A 17,689-nucleotide genomic window follows, 5' to 3' on the forward strand; every position below is an offset into this window, starting at 1 on the left:
CCACCTCTTTTTTTTTACAGCTGTGTAAGAATTTTTACACGGCCTTAAAACTGTTCAGCACTTCATATACATATATATTTTTGTAATATGCACATCAAACAAGCATTAACTACAACTCACAAAAATACAACTGCAGATGCTGTGGATCAAAGAATACGTACACTGGAAGAACTCAGCAGGTCAGGCAGTATCCGTGAGAAGAGTAGCCAACGTTTGTATTAACTACAACTCGCCGGCTGGTGGCGCAATGACATCAGCGCCGGACTCGAGCTATTTGGCCTCGTAAAAGGGTCGAGTCAGGAACGTTCATATTGTGACCCGATTAATACGAAAGGAGACCAGTCCTGAAACCACGCGCCAGACAAGAATGGCTGATTGATACGACACGCTTAAAAAAAACAACTCGCGATACACGTATATGATGCCAAGCGGTTAAAAGAAATGACAGGCACAATGGCAAAAATAAAATGTTTTGAGTAGGTGGCGTCGGTGTTCAGCGGGTCAGAGGTTCATTAACAATGAGCATAACCTTTGTGGTTATTGTTACAATTTGTAACTTGAACCACTGACAATGTAAATACGTTGAAGCTGTAAAATGTTTAAAAGTAAAAAATTGTTATGTTTATTATTTACAAAAGTTTTGGATTATGTTCATTAACAAAATTAATTACAGGGTATTTCACAATTATATTAACATAATTTCAAATTTACAAATGAAACTTGTAGCCGCACGGACCATTTTAGTTCCGGCGCTGTCGTGCACCCGCGCTGTGCCCCCTCCCTCCCTTAGACTGACCACGTGGGACCTCCGCTACGCCGTACCGACGTTTGATTGTAATCGCTCTTCTGATTGGTTGACATGTAACTAAGCTTTGAATTGTTCGGAAGGGCGATGTTAGGTGGAGTACTGATTGGTCAGTGAAAGCTGAACGGTGATTGGCCTGAGCGTCGTGTGCAGGATGGCGGCGTCGAGCTGTGTGGTGGTGAGTGACTGGGACGGGGATCGAGTGTGGGCCGGGCCGGTGGCTGTGAGAGCCCTGCTGAATAGCTTCTTTGCGGGAAGGGGCCGGAGCACCGACCTCTAATACCCTGGGCCCAGGTTCCTGTCGATCTTTCTTCAGGGCTTCAGGCGGGATCCTGACCTCAGTTTGCGGCGTGGTCCGGGTCAGGGCCGGGACCGAGGACGTGTAGTCATTTGGAACAAAGTCCTCTCGGACCAGGAGGTGGATCCGTGCCGGCACCCGGACCCGTTCTCCCTTGTACTGACTGGCGCTGGCAAAAGAGCCTTGAGGAGGAATCCACTCTCCCACTGGCCTTGCTACCAGTGGAATGAATGGCTGCAGGTCTCTTTGCTCCAGCTGTGAATTGTCTCTGGGAGATGGAGCAGATTTCCCCAGCTGCAGTGTCTGGCAGTTTATTCCCACCATCCCTGCACAACCTTGGCAATGGTTCTTACAAATGCGCAAAAGATGCCGCATTTTACCCATCACTGGTATTTTCAAGAGCAAGGTGTATTCCTTCGCTCTAACCTAATGATTTAAGCTACATTTATCTTAATACAACACACAAAATGCCGGAGGAACTCAGCAGGCCAGGCAGCATCAATGGAAAAGAGTATAGTTGACGTTTCTGAGGAGACCCGTCATCAGGATGAAGGGCCTGCTGAATTCGTCCAGCAATTTGTGTGTGTTACTTGGATTTCCAGCATCTGCAGTTCTTGTCTTCTTTGTCTTATGCAACACGTCTGCCAACGAAGGTTGGTGAACTCAGGGCATGAATCAGTACGTTATGGCTATTACAGAAACAAGGTTGAGGGATGGACAGGACTGGCAGTTACGTGTTCTGAGGAAGAAGTTAATTGATGAAGAGAGCATCTAGGAGAGGGTAGGTACAATAGGGAACTACCCAGTAAGGCTTTTATGTACATGCAACTTAGAAATGGGGAGTAATCTTTGGGATTGTACTTTGGGCTCACTGGTAGTGAGCTGGAATTGGAGAATATCAGTTAACTAAAAACAATTAAAATAGTTAGATCATTTCTGAACAGGTACATGGATTGAATGGGTTTGGACAGATATGGCCCAAATGCAGGCAGTTGGAATGAGATGCAGTGGGCAGGTGGATTGGCCTAGACAAATTGGGCTGAAAGGAGTTTCTGTTGTATAACTCTGACTCTTTACTACTACTCTGATCCTGACTTCTGGTGCTGTCTGTGTAGAGTTTGCACGTTCTCACAGTGACCATGTGGTATCTCCCAATTTTAAAATTTCCTTCCACATTCTAAATTGGCAACTGTAAATTGCCATGTGTAGATAAGTGGGACAGTTAGTAGTGCAAATGAGAAAAGAGTTTGCAGGGACATGAGTGGGGGAATGACATTAATGGGTTGTTCTGTAAAACTAGAATAAACTTACTAGGTTTAATGGTCTCTTGTGCCTTTTGATTGGTATTCTCTTTGGCTGAGACTCTTCTGCTATAATGCTGGAACATGAGAAGTCTAAGGACCCTGCAGTAATTCATTGGCTTTAATCTTACTGTTGTCAAGTCCTTTTGGGGGAAAATGCATTATTTTGCCAATGATAAGAGGTGTTATTTGTGGGTCTGAAGGATTTTGTATCTTGCAGATCACTGATGATGAACAAGGCTATGACCTCGATCTGTTTTGTATTCCTAAACATTATTCGAATGATCTGGAGAGAGTGTTTATTCCTCATGGTCTGATCATGGACAGGTAAGGTAGTCTTTCATGTTCACAATGTATCTTCAGTTAAACCATGCTTCTTACAGGATGATCGGTCTAGCATTTGAAAGTGAAAGTGGTGGAGATTCCAAAGTCAGAGTTTAGGTCAAGAAAGGGTGAGGGCTATGGACAGTGAGTCCAAGGAAGCCTTGACGTTGATATTGATAACAAAAAGCACATGTCAGGTATAGAGAAGTGGAAAAAATGCATATGTCTGTAAGGAATAGTCATAGATGCCACAGCACAGAAATAGGCACTTCGGCCTAACCAGTTCACGCCGAACTGTTACTCACTAGGGAAACAAATATTTCACCTTTCATCCTTAACCTATGCCCTCTAGTTGTAGTCTCACTTGACTTGGTGGAAAGAGCCTGCTTGCATTTATGCAATCTCTATCCCTCATAATTTTATATGTAGAGGGTGTACATAAAACAAATAAGAGAACAAAATATCATTGAACAAGCATGTGTGTACAATCTTTTCGCAGGTTAGGTAATCAAGAAATAGAGGGCATAGGTTTCACAGGAACAATTTAAGAGGAACCTGACGGTCTTTAGTTTTCCACACAGAGGCTGGTCTGTATATCAAATAAGACCATAAGACTTTGGAGAAGAATTAGACAATTTGGCCCATTGAGTCTGCTCTGCCATTCTCTAATAGAATTGTAGGGAAGTACAGCACAGAAACAGCCCTTTGGCCCATCTAGTTCATAGTGAAACCATTTAATTTGCCCACTCCCATCAACCTGCACTGGGACCATAGCCCTCTCTACCCCTACTATCCAAACTTCTCTTCAACATTGCAATTGACCTCGCACATACCACTTGTGCTGGCAGCTCATTCCACACTGAATGAACAAGTTTTCCTTTGTGTTCCACTTAAACTTTTTACCTTTCACCTTTAATCCACGACCTCTGATTGAAGTCCAGTGGAAAAAAGTTGCTTGCATTTACCCTATATATACGCATAATAATTTTGTATACCTCTGTCAAATATCCTCAGTCTTCTACGTTCTACAGAATGCAGTCCTAATCAGTCTTTCCTGATAACTCAGGTTCTCCATACCCAGCAACATCCTTGTGAATTTTCTCTGCACTCTTTCAAGCTTGTTTACACCTTTCCTGTAGATAGATGAACAAAACTGCACCCAATACTCAAAATTAGGCTTCACTAGCATCTTATACAAAACATCTTCATCATAACATCCCATCTCCTCTACTCAATACATTCATTTATGAAGGCCATTGTGACAAAAGCTTTCTTTACAACCCTGTCTACCAGTGGTGTTACTTACAATGAATTATGGACCTGTATTTCCAGATGCCTTTGTTTTACCACACTTCTCAGTGTCCTATTGTTCACTGTGTAAGACCTACCCTGGTTTGCCCTACCGAAGTACAAAACCTCACACTTGTTTGCATTAAATTCCACCTGCCATTTTTACCATTGATGCAGATCCCTCTGCAAGCTATGATGTCCTTCCTCACTACCCACTACACCACTACATCTTGGTGTCACTTGCTGATCCAGTTAACCACATTATTCTCCAGATCATTGATATAGATGACAAACAAAAACAGACTTAGCAATGATCCCTGTGGCATAGCACACCACTAGTCACAGGCTGCCAGTCAGAGAGGTAACTGTCTACTACCACTCTAGCTCCCCCCACAAAGCCAGTGTTTAATCCAATTTACTACCTCATCCTGAATGCCAAGCAACTGAACCTTCTTGACCAGCTTCTCATGTGGGATGTTGTCAAATGCTTTACTAAAGTCCATGGAGACAACATCGACTGCCTTGCCTTCATCCACTTTCTTGGTAACTTCCTTGAAACACTCTTAAGATTGGTTAGACATGACCTACCATGCGCAAACCCATGTTCACAATTGTTAATCAGTCCATGTCTATCCAAATATCCCTTGGAATGCCTTTCAATAATTTTCCCAGCTTCGATGTCAGACTCCCCAGCCTATAGTTACTTGGTTTATAACCATATAACCATATAACAATCACAGCACGGAAACAGGCCATCTTGGCCCTCCTAGTCCGTGCCGAACCCTTAATTTCACCTAGTCCCACCTACCCGCACTCAGCCCATAACCCTCCACTCCTTTCCTGTCCATATACCTATCCAATTTTACCTTAAATGACACAACTGAACTGGCCTCTACTACTTCTACAGGAAGCTCATTCCACACAGCTATCACTCTTTGAGTAAAGAAATACCCCCTCGTGTTTTCCTTAAACTTCTGCCCCCTAACTCTCAAATCATGTCCTCTAGTTTGAATCTCCCCTACTCTCAATGGAAACAGCCTGTTCACGTCAACTCTATCTTTCCCTCTCAAAATTTTAAATACCTCGATCAAATGCCCCCTCAACCTTCTACACTCCAATGAATAGAGACCTAACTTGTTCAACCTTTCTCTGTAACTTAATTGCTGAAACCCAGGTAACATCCTAGTAAATCGTCTCTGCACTCTCTCTAATTTATTGATATCTTTCCTATAATTCGGTGACCAGAACTGCACACAATATTCCAAATTTGGCCTTACCAATGTCTTATACAACTTTAGCATTACATCCCAACTTCTGTACTCAATGCTTTGATTTATAAAGGCCAGCGTTCCAAAAGCCCTCTTCACCACCCTATCTACATGAGACTCCACTTTCAGGGAACTATGCACAGTTATTCCTAGATCTCTCTGTTCCCCTGCATTCCTCAATGCCCTACCATTTACTGTGTATGTTCTATTTGGATTATTCCTGCCAAAATGTAGAACCTCACACTTCTCAGCATTAAACTCCATCTGCCAATGTTCAGCCCATTCTTCTAACCGGCATAAATCTCCCTGCAAGCTTTGAAAATCCACCTCATTATCCACAACACCTCCTACCTTAGTATCATCGGCATACTTACTAATCCAATTCACCACCCCATTGTCCAGATCATTTATGTATATTACAAACAACATTGGGCCCAAAACAGATCCCTGAGGCACCCCGCTGGTCACCGGCCTCCATCCCGATAAACAATTATCCACCACTACTCTCTGGCATCTCCCATCTAGCCACTGTTGAATCCATTTTATTACTCCAGCATTAATACCTAACGACTGAACCTTCTTAACTAACCTTCCATGTGGAACTTTGTCAAAGGCTTTGCTGAAGTCCATATAGACTACATCCACTGCCTTACCGTCGTCAACATTCCTCGTAACTTCTTCAAAAAATTCAATAAGGTTTGTCAAACATGACCTTCCACACACAAATCCATGCTGGCTACTTCTGATCAGATCCCGTCTATCCAGATAATTATAAATACTATCTCTAAGAATACCTTCCATTAATTTACCCACCACTGATGTCAAACTGACAGGTCTATAATTGCAAGGCTTACTTCTAGAACCCTTTTTAAACAATGGAACCACGTGAGCAATACGCCAATCCTCCGGCACAATCCCCGTTTCTAATGACATATTAAAGATCTCCGTCAGAGCTCCTGCTATTTCTACACAAATTTCCCTCAAGGTCCTGGGGAATATCCTGTCAGGACCCGGAGATTTATCCACTTTTAAATTTCTTAAAAGCGCCTGTACCTCCACCTCTTTAATTGTCATAGGTTCCATAACTTCCTTACTTGTTTCCCACACCTTAGACAATTCAATATCCTTCTCCTTAGTGAATATCGAAGAGAAGAAATCATTCAAAATCTCTCCCATCTCCTTCGGTTCCACACATAGCTGACCACTCTGATTCTCTAAGGGGCCAATTTTATCCCTCACTATCCTCTTGCTTTTAATATAACTGTAGAAACCTTTCGGATTTACTTTCACCTTATTTGCCAAACCAACCTTGTATCTTCTTTTAGTTTTTCTAATCTCTTTCTTAAGATTCCTTTTACATTCTTTATATTCCTCGAGCAATTCCTTTACTCCATGCTGCCTATATCTATTGTAGACATCCCTCTTTTTCTGAACCAAATTTCTAATATCCCTTGAAAACCATGGTGCTCTCAAACCTTTAACCTTTCCTTTCACCCTAACAGGAACATAAAGATTCTGTACCCTCATAATTTCACCCTTAAATGACCTCCATTTCTCTATTACATCCTTCCCATAAAACAACTTGACCCAATCCACTCTCTCTAAATCCCTTCGCATCCCCTCAAAGTTAGCCTTTCTCCAATCAAAAATCTCAACTCTAGGTCCAGTCCTGTCCTTCTCCATAATTATATTGAAGCTAATGCTATTGTGATCACTGGACCTGAAGTGCTCCTCAACACATACATCTGTCAGCTGACCTCTCGCATTCCCTAACAGGAGATCCAACACTGCCCCATCTCTAGTCGGTACTTCTATGTATTGTTGCAAAAAACTATCCTGCACACATTTCACAAACTCTAAACCATCAAGCCCTTTTACAGAATGAGCTTCCCAGTCTACCTGTGGAAAATTAAAATCTCCCACAATCACCACCTTGTGCTTACTACAAATATCTGCTATCTCCTTACACATTTGCTCTTCCAACTCACGCGCCCCATTAGGTGGCCTATAATACACTCCTATCAGTGTTTCTGCACCTTCCCATTCTTCAATTCCACCCAAATGGCCTCTCTAGAGGAGCTCTCTAATCTATCCTTCCTAAGCACTGCCATAAGATTTTCTCGGACAAGCAATGCAACACCTCCTCCTCTGGCCCCTCCTACTCTATCACACCTGAAGCAACTAAATCCAGGAATATTTAGTTGCCAATCACACCCTTCCTGCAACCATGTTTCACTAATAGCTACAACATCATAATTCCAGGTATCAATCCACGCTTTAAGCTCATCCACCTTTCTTACAATGCTCCTAGCATTAAAATAGATAGATTTAAGATACTCTCCATCTCCTCCTCTCTTTCCATCCCTAACAATGCATTCAAATTTATTATCCTTTTCTTTCTTCTCCCCTACATCTTCGGGCTGAGCGCATCCCTTCTCCATCACCTGCCTTTCCTCCCTCACACACTGTCTATTTACTTGCTCCACTGGTGAACTAACCTCCTCTCCCATAGTCTCCTCAAATAGTCTCCCGCCCCCCCCCCCCCCATCTTACTAGTTTAAAGTCCGCCCTGTAGCCCTAGCAAACCTCCCCGCTAGGATATTGGTCCCCCCACGATTCAAGTGTAACCCGTCCTTCTTGAACAGGTCACTCCTGCCCCAGAAGAGGTCCCAATGATCCAGAAACTTGAATCCCTGCCTCCTGCTCCAATCCCACAGCCACGCATTCATCCTCCACCTAATTCTATTCCTACTCTCACTGTCGCGTGGCACAGGCAGTAATCCCGAGATTACTACCTTTGCGGTCCTTCTTCTTAACTGCCTTCCTAACTCCCTATACTCTCGTTTCAGGACCTCTTCCCTTTTCCTTCCTATGTCATTGGTACCTACATGTACCACGACCTCTGGATCTTCACCCTCCCACTTCAGGATATTTTGGACGCGATCAGAAACGTCCCGAACCCTGGCACCAGGGAGGCAAATTACCATCCGGGACTCCCGGTCACCTCCACAGAAACGCCTGTCTGAGCCCCTGACTATTGAGTCCCCTATTACTATGGACCTCTTTCTTCTAACCCTACCCTTCTGAGCTACAGGGCTGTCCTCTGTGCCGGAGGCTCGGCCACTGTCACTCCCACCAGGTAGGCTGTCTCCCCCAACAGTACTCAAACATGAGTACTTATTGTCAAGGGGTACAGCCACTGGGGTACTCTCTAGTACCTGCCTCTTCCCCTTCCTGACTGTAACCCACCTATCTGCCTCCGGTGGTCCCGGAGTGACCACCTGCCTGTAACTCCTCTCTATCACCTCCTCACTCTCCCTGACCAGGCGAAGGTCATCGAGCTGCAGCTCCAGTTCCCTAACTCGGTCCCTCAGGAGCTGCAGTTCGGCGCACCTGGCGCAGATGTGGACGTCTGGGAGGCTCGGAGACTCCAGGATCTCCCACATCCGACACCGAGAACAACAAGCTGCCCTCACACTCATACCTCCCAAATAACTGAAAATACAAGAACTAAAAGATAAGCCTACTGTGCCCTCTTCCGCCTAAGCCCTCTGAGCCCAAGCCCTTACACTCTGCGCCCGGCTCACTCCGCTGCCCGCAAACGAAGCTGCCCGCTTCTTCAGGCGGCGTTCTTTATATATCTTCCCTCCTTCCCGGGCCTCCTTCATGCGCCTGCGCAGTCCCGCCTCTCAGAACTCCGATCTGAGAAGCAATTGGACAATTTGAAAATGGCCGCCGCCGCACTTCCTCTCAAGCCTCGCTGTCCTCTTCCAAAAGAGTTTTCTGTTCAGAGCCTTTGTTAAACAGTGGAATAACATTGGCTATCCTCCAATCCTGTACCTCTCTTGTTGCTAAGGTGTTTTAATTATCTCTGCTAGGGCCCCTACAATTTCTGCACTTCCCTCCTAGGGTCCAAGGGAGCATTTTGTCAGACTCTGGAGATTTAACCGCCCTGATTTGCCTTGATAGCAAACACTATCTTTTCTGTAATCTGTGCAGGGTCCATGAAATTGCTGCCACTTTGTCTCACTTCTTAGACTGAGTAAATCCAGATACAAAGAGTTAATTTAAGATCACCCCCATCTGTTTTGGTCCCACACATGGTTACCATTCTGGTCTTCCAGAGAACCAGTTTTGTCCCTTGCAATCCGTTTGTTCTTAACATACCTGTAGAATCCCTTAGGATTCTCCTTCACCTTGTCTGCTAGAGCAAATTCATACCTTCTTTTAGCCTCCCTGATTTCTCTCTTACATGTTGTCTTACATCTCTTGTACTCCATGTCCACCTCATTTGTTCCTACTTGCCTCTACCTGCTGTTCATCTCCTTTTGTTTTCTCTTAACTAGGACCTCAATATCTCTTGACTATTTATTATTTCTTTCAACCCCATTCTTGTGCCATCTCCCCATAACCCTTGACCTTTGATTAATCAAGAACCTATCAACCTTTGCCTTAAATATATACAGTGACTTGACCTTCACAGCTGTCTGTAGCAATTAATCACACAGATTTACCACCCTCTGGCTAAATAAATTCTTTTAATCTCTGTTCTAATAGGACATCCTCCTATTCTGAGGGTGTACCTAATGGTCCTAGACTTCCTGACTATAGGAAACATCCTCTCCCCATCCATTCTTTCAATTTTTTTTTCAGATATTGTGCAATGAGATATCTTGCATCTAAACTCCAGACAGTACAGGCCCAGAACCATCAAACAATCTTTGTACGTTAACCATTTCATTCCTGCAGTCATTCTCATGAACCTCTGGAACCTCTCCAGTCTCAGCATATCTTTAAGAGACGCCTTATCAAAGACCTTGTGAAAATCCAAATAAACATCTTCCCGTAAACAACAAGCTGGCAGATGAAGTGGCTAAGGCTGATATTAGCAACATTTCAAAAACATGGATAGGAAAATTTGGAGGGGTATTGGTCACAGGTAGGCAAGTGGGACTAGCTTGGATGAGAATCTTGGGCAGTTTGGAACAGTTGGGCTGAAGGGTATCAATTAACAAGTATAGTGCAGCATGGTATAAGAGAATAGAATAGAGCAGTGGCATGAGGAACCATTTTTAAAACATTAGTTTATTATGCCCAGTACTAGTTGGTGCATTTTAGGAGGACAATGTGAAGACTTTGAAGAGATTTATCAAATTGGTCTCATGAATGTTTGGTGGATGGTTTTGTTTGGACCAGAGGAGATTGGAAAGAAATTTGACTGAGGTGTTTAAAATGCAGACTAAATAGGAAATGTTCTAACTGGGAAAGGGGTCAAGAACTAGGGAACAGAGTAAGGTGATTGGAAGGATCAGAGATGATCTAGGAGAAGTAAATCAATTTAAGCATTGCGCTGTTAGGGTTATGGTGGAGCCAAATTCACTTGCAGCATTCCAAGGGGCTGGCTGAGTATCTTGAAAGGAATGGATTTGAAGGTTTCTGGGGAGATTGTGTGAGATTGTGTTTGAGTGCAGTGATTTGGATTGCTCATATGGTCCAAGCTGATTGAACAGTTTTCATTTGCAACCATTGACAAAGGTGCACTCTGGAACAGCCTTCTTGGAAGTACAAATTAATGTATTATATTCAACTGTTGCATTAGATTGTTACTTTGAAATAAATGATTTAGAATAGATTAATTTTAAGCTAATTTTATAACAACCGCTGTTTCATTCCCTAACTCTATCTGAAGCTGGTAACTTAACCCAAAGGAGGAATCCTATTTCTTGTGTAAATGTATAATTTGTCAAGGAACCAAGTCTTGAATTTCTTTTTGTGCTGACTTTATATTGATCTATTTTAAAATGTTTCATCAAGTATGATTGTAAATCTGTTTGTGTGTCCACAGGACTGAACGCTTGGCAAAGGAAATAATGAAAGCCATGGGAGATCATCACATTGTTGCCCTCTGTGTACTCAAGGGTGGTTATAAGTTTTTCGCTGACCTTTTAGACTACATCAAAGCCCTGAATCGCAACAGTGACCAGTCAATCCCTATGACAGTAGACTTCATCCGTTTAAAGAGTTACTGTGTAAGGAGTTTTTAATCGAATATTCAGTCCATATCTTGGTTGAGCGCAGAGCTGCTAAGTAGTAGTTTTGGTTTGCCTAGTGAGTTGCTTTTATTTGTTGTAGCCCAAGGAAAAGTACACACTCAGGACAACAACTACTTTTTTGGGTTTTAATTCCTTTATCTGTTTTCGATGTTTAAGTGCCAGAAGAGGGTCTTAAAATAAAATGAATGACTTTACAATCAGGACCTGCTGTTACAATCTCCGTTTAACCTTTGATCCACACACTTGTGACTTGACCAATTGCGTAAGCAGTATAAAAATACAAAGAAAATTGCTCAAAGCTAATACAGTGCTAATACGGTAGTGGCAATTCTGAAGAAACACAAGACAAACAACATTAGAATCCCCCCAGCCCTGTACCTTCTACATAGCAGCAAAAAATGTAAGCAAATACATTTCATCTAAGATGCCTACTTCTTTTTAGTACGCATGTCCTGAACCCCCGAGCGGAGACTAAACATTCACATTATGCAGTTAAATGCACAATCAGTCATGATGCAGTAAAGTTAGACAAAAGGTACACTTCGGCACAACTTTTACAAGATATTGCCTATTAGTTAAATTACAGGAAGACTGACCTACTTGGCCAGTGAGGAACTTTGCAAGCCATGCTATCCAGTGTTGAGTTCTTTACTGGTGAAAATCTAAAGCATCCACATGTAAAACATGTCAAATTACCGATATTCTCGATTCGCCAACAAGCATGAACAAATTCACAAGGATATCGTCAATTAATGCTCACCTTTCCTCACCATGCCTAGCACCTCTGGGGGAACTTGATTCCAATGCCCCAACAGCTTCGGCAGCAGAAAACAAAATGGTCTCCCCACTATCCTGCATGTGCGTAATGACGTCACCATCCCATTTAAAAGCACAGACAACTACAAATGTTTGTATTCTAGCATTACCCGGATGAATGCCTGAGTACACTTTTTAAGGATAATGAATAGCATTCGATGGTCACCCAGTTACATATTGCTCAATAGACCTCTAATTATTGTCGATCACTAATCCCTCATGCTAAGGTGGTAGGAGTACTTTTCTTGAATAACTATACTCCATGGTGAGAATGCCTGAATAATATGGCATGGTAGCATAGTGACTAGCATCATGCTATTACAGTGCTAGGGCATAGTGACTAGCATCATGCTAGTACAGTGCCAGTCACCCATGTTTAATTTCATGATGTTGTCTGAGGGGAGTTTGTACGTTCTTCCGATGATTGCATTCATTTCCTCTGTGTGCTTCAGTCTCCTCCCACATTCCAAATCCGCATGAGTTTGGGTTAGTAATATAAGGGCATGATATGTTGGTGCTAGAAACATGGCAATACTTGCAGCACAATTCTTGGACTGTTTGGTCGTTGACACAAACGCTGAGCTTCACTGAATGTTTTGATGTTTCACTTACATGTGACAAATCAAGTTTTTCTTTTGTAGTCTGGAGAGGGGAATTTGGGTGACTGAAGCAGAGATGAACCACTTGTAAATCAAACTAGTGTGTTGTTTCATTTAATGGGTTTTATTAAAGAAGATGAAAAAATGGAGGCTGTAATCTGTAAAGAACAAAAATGGTAGATGCCAGAAATCTGAAACAGGATATTGCTTTCTGATTTACTCAGTACTTCCAACATTTCTGTTTCCATTCTACTTATCCTAACATTAGCTGTCAGGAAAATCTGAATCCATTGTTAAGGAATAGCAGGATAATTAGTTAAATAACGACATAAGACCATAAGATACGAGCAGAATTAGGCAATTCAGCCACTTCCATAATGACTGATTTATTACTGTACTCCCCTCCATTCCCCTCTTACTAGTCAAGTATCTGTCAAGCTCAGCTTTAAATATACCCCATGACTTGGCCTCCACAGCTGTCTGTGGCAATCATGCAGAATTAATGTGGCTTTGTGCAAGGAAGAAATGTTCAGGAAACCTATTGGTATTGTCACGTAAGTGGAGGTATATCGTTTCATTTATGGAATTGAAGGGTCACAGGGCATGTCCCAAATGGTGAGGGTCTTTGAATGCTGCCTTCTTAAGGCACCATCTCTTGAAGATGTTGTCGATGGTGGGAGAGTTGTGCATGTGATCGAGCTGGCTGAGTCTTCAACCGTCTGAGCCTTTTACGATCCTGCATGTTGGAGCCTTCATACCAGGTTGTGATGAAACAAGTCAGAATGATCTCCACTGTACAACTGTAGAAATTTCCCAGAGTCTTTGATGACATACCCCCATCATGGTTCAAAGGAACCATGTATATCATAATATTAAACCAGTGGATTGCACCAAATTAATTTCAGGCCAAAAGTGCTGCCTTGCACTACACTAACGCTTTTCTTGCCACTATATTGCATCTCTGCTCCCACAAATTTCCCATGGCAATGGAGCATCTGGGAAGCTGATCATCTATGAGTGGCTCTCCAGAACCAAGGTTAGCCAAACATCAGATGGAATGCTCATGATGTTGGTTTGCTCAGACTCAGGACTGATCAGACCAATGTACCAGATGATGGGCCTTACACCCCTCACCAGTGAAGTGCAGGTCCTCTTATCAACCTGATGCTGTTGTATCACAACCGTCTCCAATAAAAGTCCTGGAAAATATCCACCATTTCCCATATTTTAGGAGTCAAGAAGGCAGTCATTAGGATTAAAGTTTTTCTATGTTAGCTGTCTGTGTGAACATCAGTTACTGCATCTTCCATAAAACTGTTGCAGACCAGCATATCTGGGATATAAAATGTGTTACAAATGTACTGCCATGTTCTGGGGTCAAAATCCACTTTTCACTGGAAATGGGGCGGGGTGGGGAGACTTGATGCCAAAAATCTAAAATAAAAACAGAATATGTTGGTCAGGCAATATCTGGAAGGAAAGTTACTGTCTCTACTTGGCAGATTCTCTCTCACTAATATCTGGCCTTCCTGCCTCCAGAAATAGTATGTGTAGATTTAATTGTTAGGATATTAATTTATAGAAATCTTCTGATAGAAAGAATTGCTTCAGCTGATTATGTTCTTGGCTTTTAGTTAATTTTCTTTCATTCCAATCCTCTGTAATTTGTTTTTAATTTGCAGAATGATCAGTCAACAGGAGAGATAAAAGTGATCGGTGGAGATGACCTCTCAACATTAACTGGAAAGGTGTGGCAATGTTTCTGTGAAGTATGTGATAGAGGCGAGTTTAAACGGAAGGTACAATAGTGGGAGATGCCGAGACTGATGGAAATGTGGTTGGGTGAAGCTTGCTTCAGGCATGTTATTACTGTGTCTGTAATGCATGAATCCATATGGCGTGTTCATTCCTCTAAGTAATAAAGTATGGAAACAGTAAAAGTCAGAGATTCATGGCAGTTTCTCTGAGTTGTGCAGCGACCAATCAACAGATGGCGTGCATAAAAAGTGCTACCTTTTCAATTAGGTTCCCATTCAGAGTTCAAAAGGCAGAGCTTCACAGCAGTTTCTGAGCTTTACAGCGACTGGTCAACAGAGAGGGATTCATTAGAAAGGGCAAGTAAAAGTAATGCAGGTGTAAGACGAGCGGTCATTCTTTTGAGCATGCTTGTCTTTATAGTGGCTTTGACTCTTCAGGGTTAGGGAAGGTAAAGCAATTTTCTCTTTTTTTATTTCTTCATTCCTCGTCTGTTAGGGCATAGTAGTGTAGTGAGAAGGGGCAGTGTTTTGTACTGTGTGTGGAATGTGGGAACTCCTACATGTGAGACCTCTGGTCTCCCAGATATAAATATGCACTGAGCTGCAGCTTCAAAGAGAAGCTGTTAAGGAACTGGGGCTGCACCTAGGTGACCTTCGATAGGGGAGAACGTGGAGGTGATAGATAGGGGCTACAGAGATGCGGTCACCCCTAGATTACAGGAGACAGGTAACTAGGTGACTCAGGAGAAGGAAGGGAAATGTACACCCAGTGCAGAGTACACCTGTGGCTGTTTCCCTTAATAATAAATATATAACTTTAGATACTGTTGAGGGGGACGTCCTATCAGGAGAGAGCCACAGTGACCATGTCTCTGGCACTGAGTCTGGTACTGTGGCTCAGAAGAATGGAGGTGAAGAGGACTGCAGTGCTGATAGGAGATTCCAGTCAGAGAAACAGACGAGATTCTGTGTGCGTGATAGAGATACCTGGATGGTATGATGCTTCCTTGGTATCAGGTTCAGGGGTGTCTCAGATCAGGACAAAGGCATTTTCAAGGGTGAGGGCGAGCAGCCAAAGGTCTTTGTGTATATTTGCATCAATGACATAGGTGGACAAGGTGAAGAGGATTAGGCCATTCATCCCATCGAGTCTGCTCTGCCATTCCATTATTGCTGATCCCAGATCCCACTCAACCCCAGACAGCTGTCTTTTCACCATATCCTTTGATCAGGACACTATCAACTTCCGCCTTAAAAATATTCACGGTGTTGGCCTCCACCACAGTTTATGACAGAGCATTCCACAGATTCACCACTCTGGCTAAAACAGTTCTTTCTTAACCTCTGTTCTACAAGGTCACCCCTCAGTTTTGAGGCTGTGCCCTCTAGTTCTGGATACCCGCATGATAGGAAACAACCTCTCCACCTCTGTCCTATCTAGTCCTCTCAACATTTGGTAGGTTTCAGTGAGATCCCCACACATATTTCTAAATTGCAGTGAGTGCAGGCCCAAAGCTGCCAAACGCTCCTCCTATGTTAATCCTGTCATTCCCAGAATCATGCTTGTGAACCTCCTCAGGACTCTCCAATGACAACACATTCTTTCTGAGATAAGGTGTCCAAAACTGTTGACAATACTCCAAGTGCAGCCTGACTAGTGTCTTATAACGCCTCATGATTATCTCCTTTTTATCCTATTCCCCTTGAAATAAATGCCAGCATTGCAGTTGGTACCTTTAACCACAGGCTCAACCAGTAAATTAACCTTCTGTAAGTCTTGCACAAGGTTTGAATCTTCTCCTCATTTAGATAATAGTCTGCACTATCATTCCTTTTATCAAAGTGCATTATCGAACATCTCCCAACACTCTATTCCTGCTGTAATCGCATTGCTTCCTCAGTACTACATACCCCTCTTTCTGTCTTTATTTCATCCACAGACTTTGCCACTGAGCTATCAATTCTATTATCCAAATCATTGAAAAACAGTATGAAAAGTAGCAGTCTCAATACTGACCCCTGAGGAACACCACTAGTCACTGGCAGCAAACCAGAAAAGGTTCCCTTTATTCCCACACGCTGCATCCTACCTGTCAGCTATTCCTCCATCCATGCCAGTATCTTTTCTGTAATGCCATGGGATTTTACCTTGTTAAGCAGTCTTGTGTGTTGTACCTCATCAAATGCCTTCTGAAAATCCAAGTAAGTGACATCCACTGCCTCTCCTTTGTCCACCCTGTTTGTTACTTCCTTGAGGAACTCTTAACATGCAAGATTTCCCTTGTAAAAACCATGTTGACTTTCTTGATAGTTTCCAAGAATCCCGAAACCTCATCCTTAATAATAAACTCGCCCAACCACTGAGGTTAGGTTAATTGGTCTTTACTTTCCTTTCTTTTGCCTTCCTCCCTTCTTAAAGAGTGGAGTGACATTTGCAATTTTCCAGTCCTCCAGGATTATGCCAGAATCAAATGATAACTGAAAGATTGTGAACAATGCATCTGTTATCTGTTCAGCAGCTTCCCTGGACTCTGGGATGTAGTCCATCTGGTCCTGGTGACTTATCCACCTTTAGACCTTTCAGTTTGCATAGTAATATTCCTTTGTAAAAGCAATGACACTCACTCCTGCTCCCTGATGCTCATGGACCTCTGACACACTGCTACTGCCTTCTGCAGTGAAGACTGATGCAAAATGCCTATTAATTTCACCTGCCATTTCTTTGTCCCCCATTACTACCTCACCAGCATAATTTTCCAGTGGTCCAATATCAACTCTCACCTTTCTTTTACTCTTTATACAACTGAAAAATCTTTTAGTATCCTGTTCTCATAGTTTTTTTTAAAGTTTTTTTTTGGGGGGGTTTTAAAAGCTTCCCAGTCATTGAAATTCCCACTCATTTTTGCTACATTATATGCTCTTTCCTTGGCTTTTATGCTGCCCTTAATTTCCTTTGTCAGCCATGGTTGCCTAGCCCTGCCATTTGATAACAACTTCTGTGGGACATACCTAAACTACGTCTTGTGAATTATTATCAGCCATCTCTGCCCTGCCGTCATCCCCACCAGAATCCTCCTCTAATTCACCAGGGCAAGCTCCTCTCTCATGCCTCTGTAATTCCCTTTATTCCACTGAGATAATAATACATATTAGCCATTGCTATTCGTGAATCCCCTAA

General features: G+C 42.8%; 1 protein-coding gene across 1 annotated transcript in view; it reads left to right on the top strand.

The window, feature by feature from the left end:
- Positions 1-845: 845 nt before the first annotated feature.
- hprt1 (hypoxanthine phosphoribosyltransferase 1) overlaps positions 846-17,689 on the top strand; it is a 33,856-nt gene continuing 17,012 nt past the window's right edge. The window contains exons 1-4 of the mRNA XM_059976655.1: positions 846-983; positions 2,625-2,731; positions 11,132-11,315; positions 14,437-14,502. Coding sequence (XP_059832638.1) covers positions 960-983; positions 2,625-2,731; positions 11,132-11,315; positions 14,437-14,502 — 381 coding nt within the window. The 5' untranslated portion in view covers positions 846-959. The remainder of the gene's footprint in view (positions 984-2,624; positions 2,732-11,131; positions 11,316-14,436; positions 14,503-17,689) is intronic.

The sequence above is a fragment of the Hypanus sabinus genome, chromosome 8 (assembly GCF_030144855.1).
Source record: "Hypanus sabinus isolate sHypSab1 chromosome 8, sHypSab1.hap1, whole genome shotgun sequence".
In the NCBI taxonomy this organism is placed as follows: domain Eukaryota; kingdom Metazoa; phylum Chordata; class Chondrichthyes; order Myliobatiformes; family Dasyatidae; genus Hypanus; species Hypanus sabinus.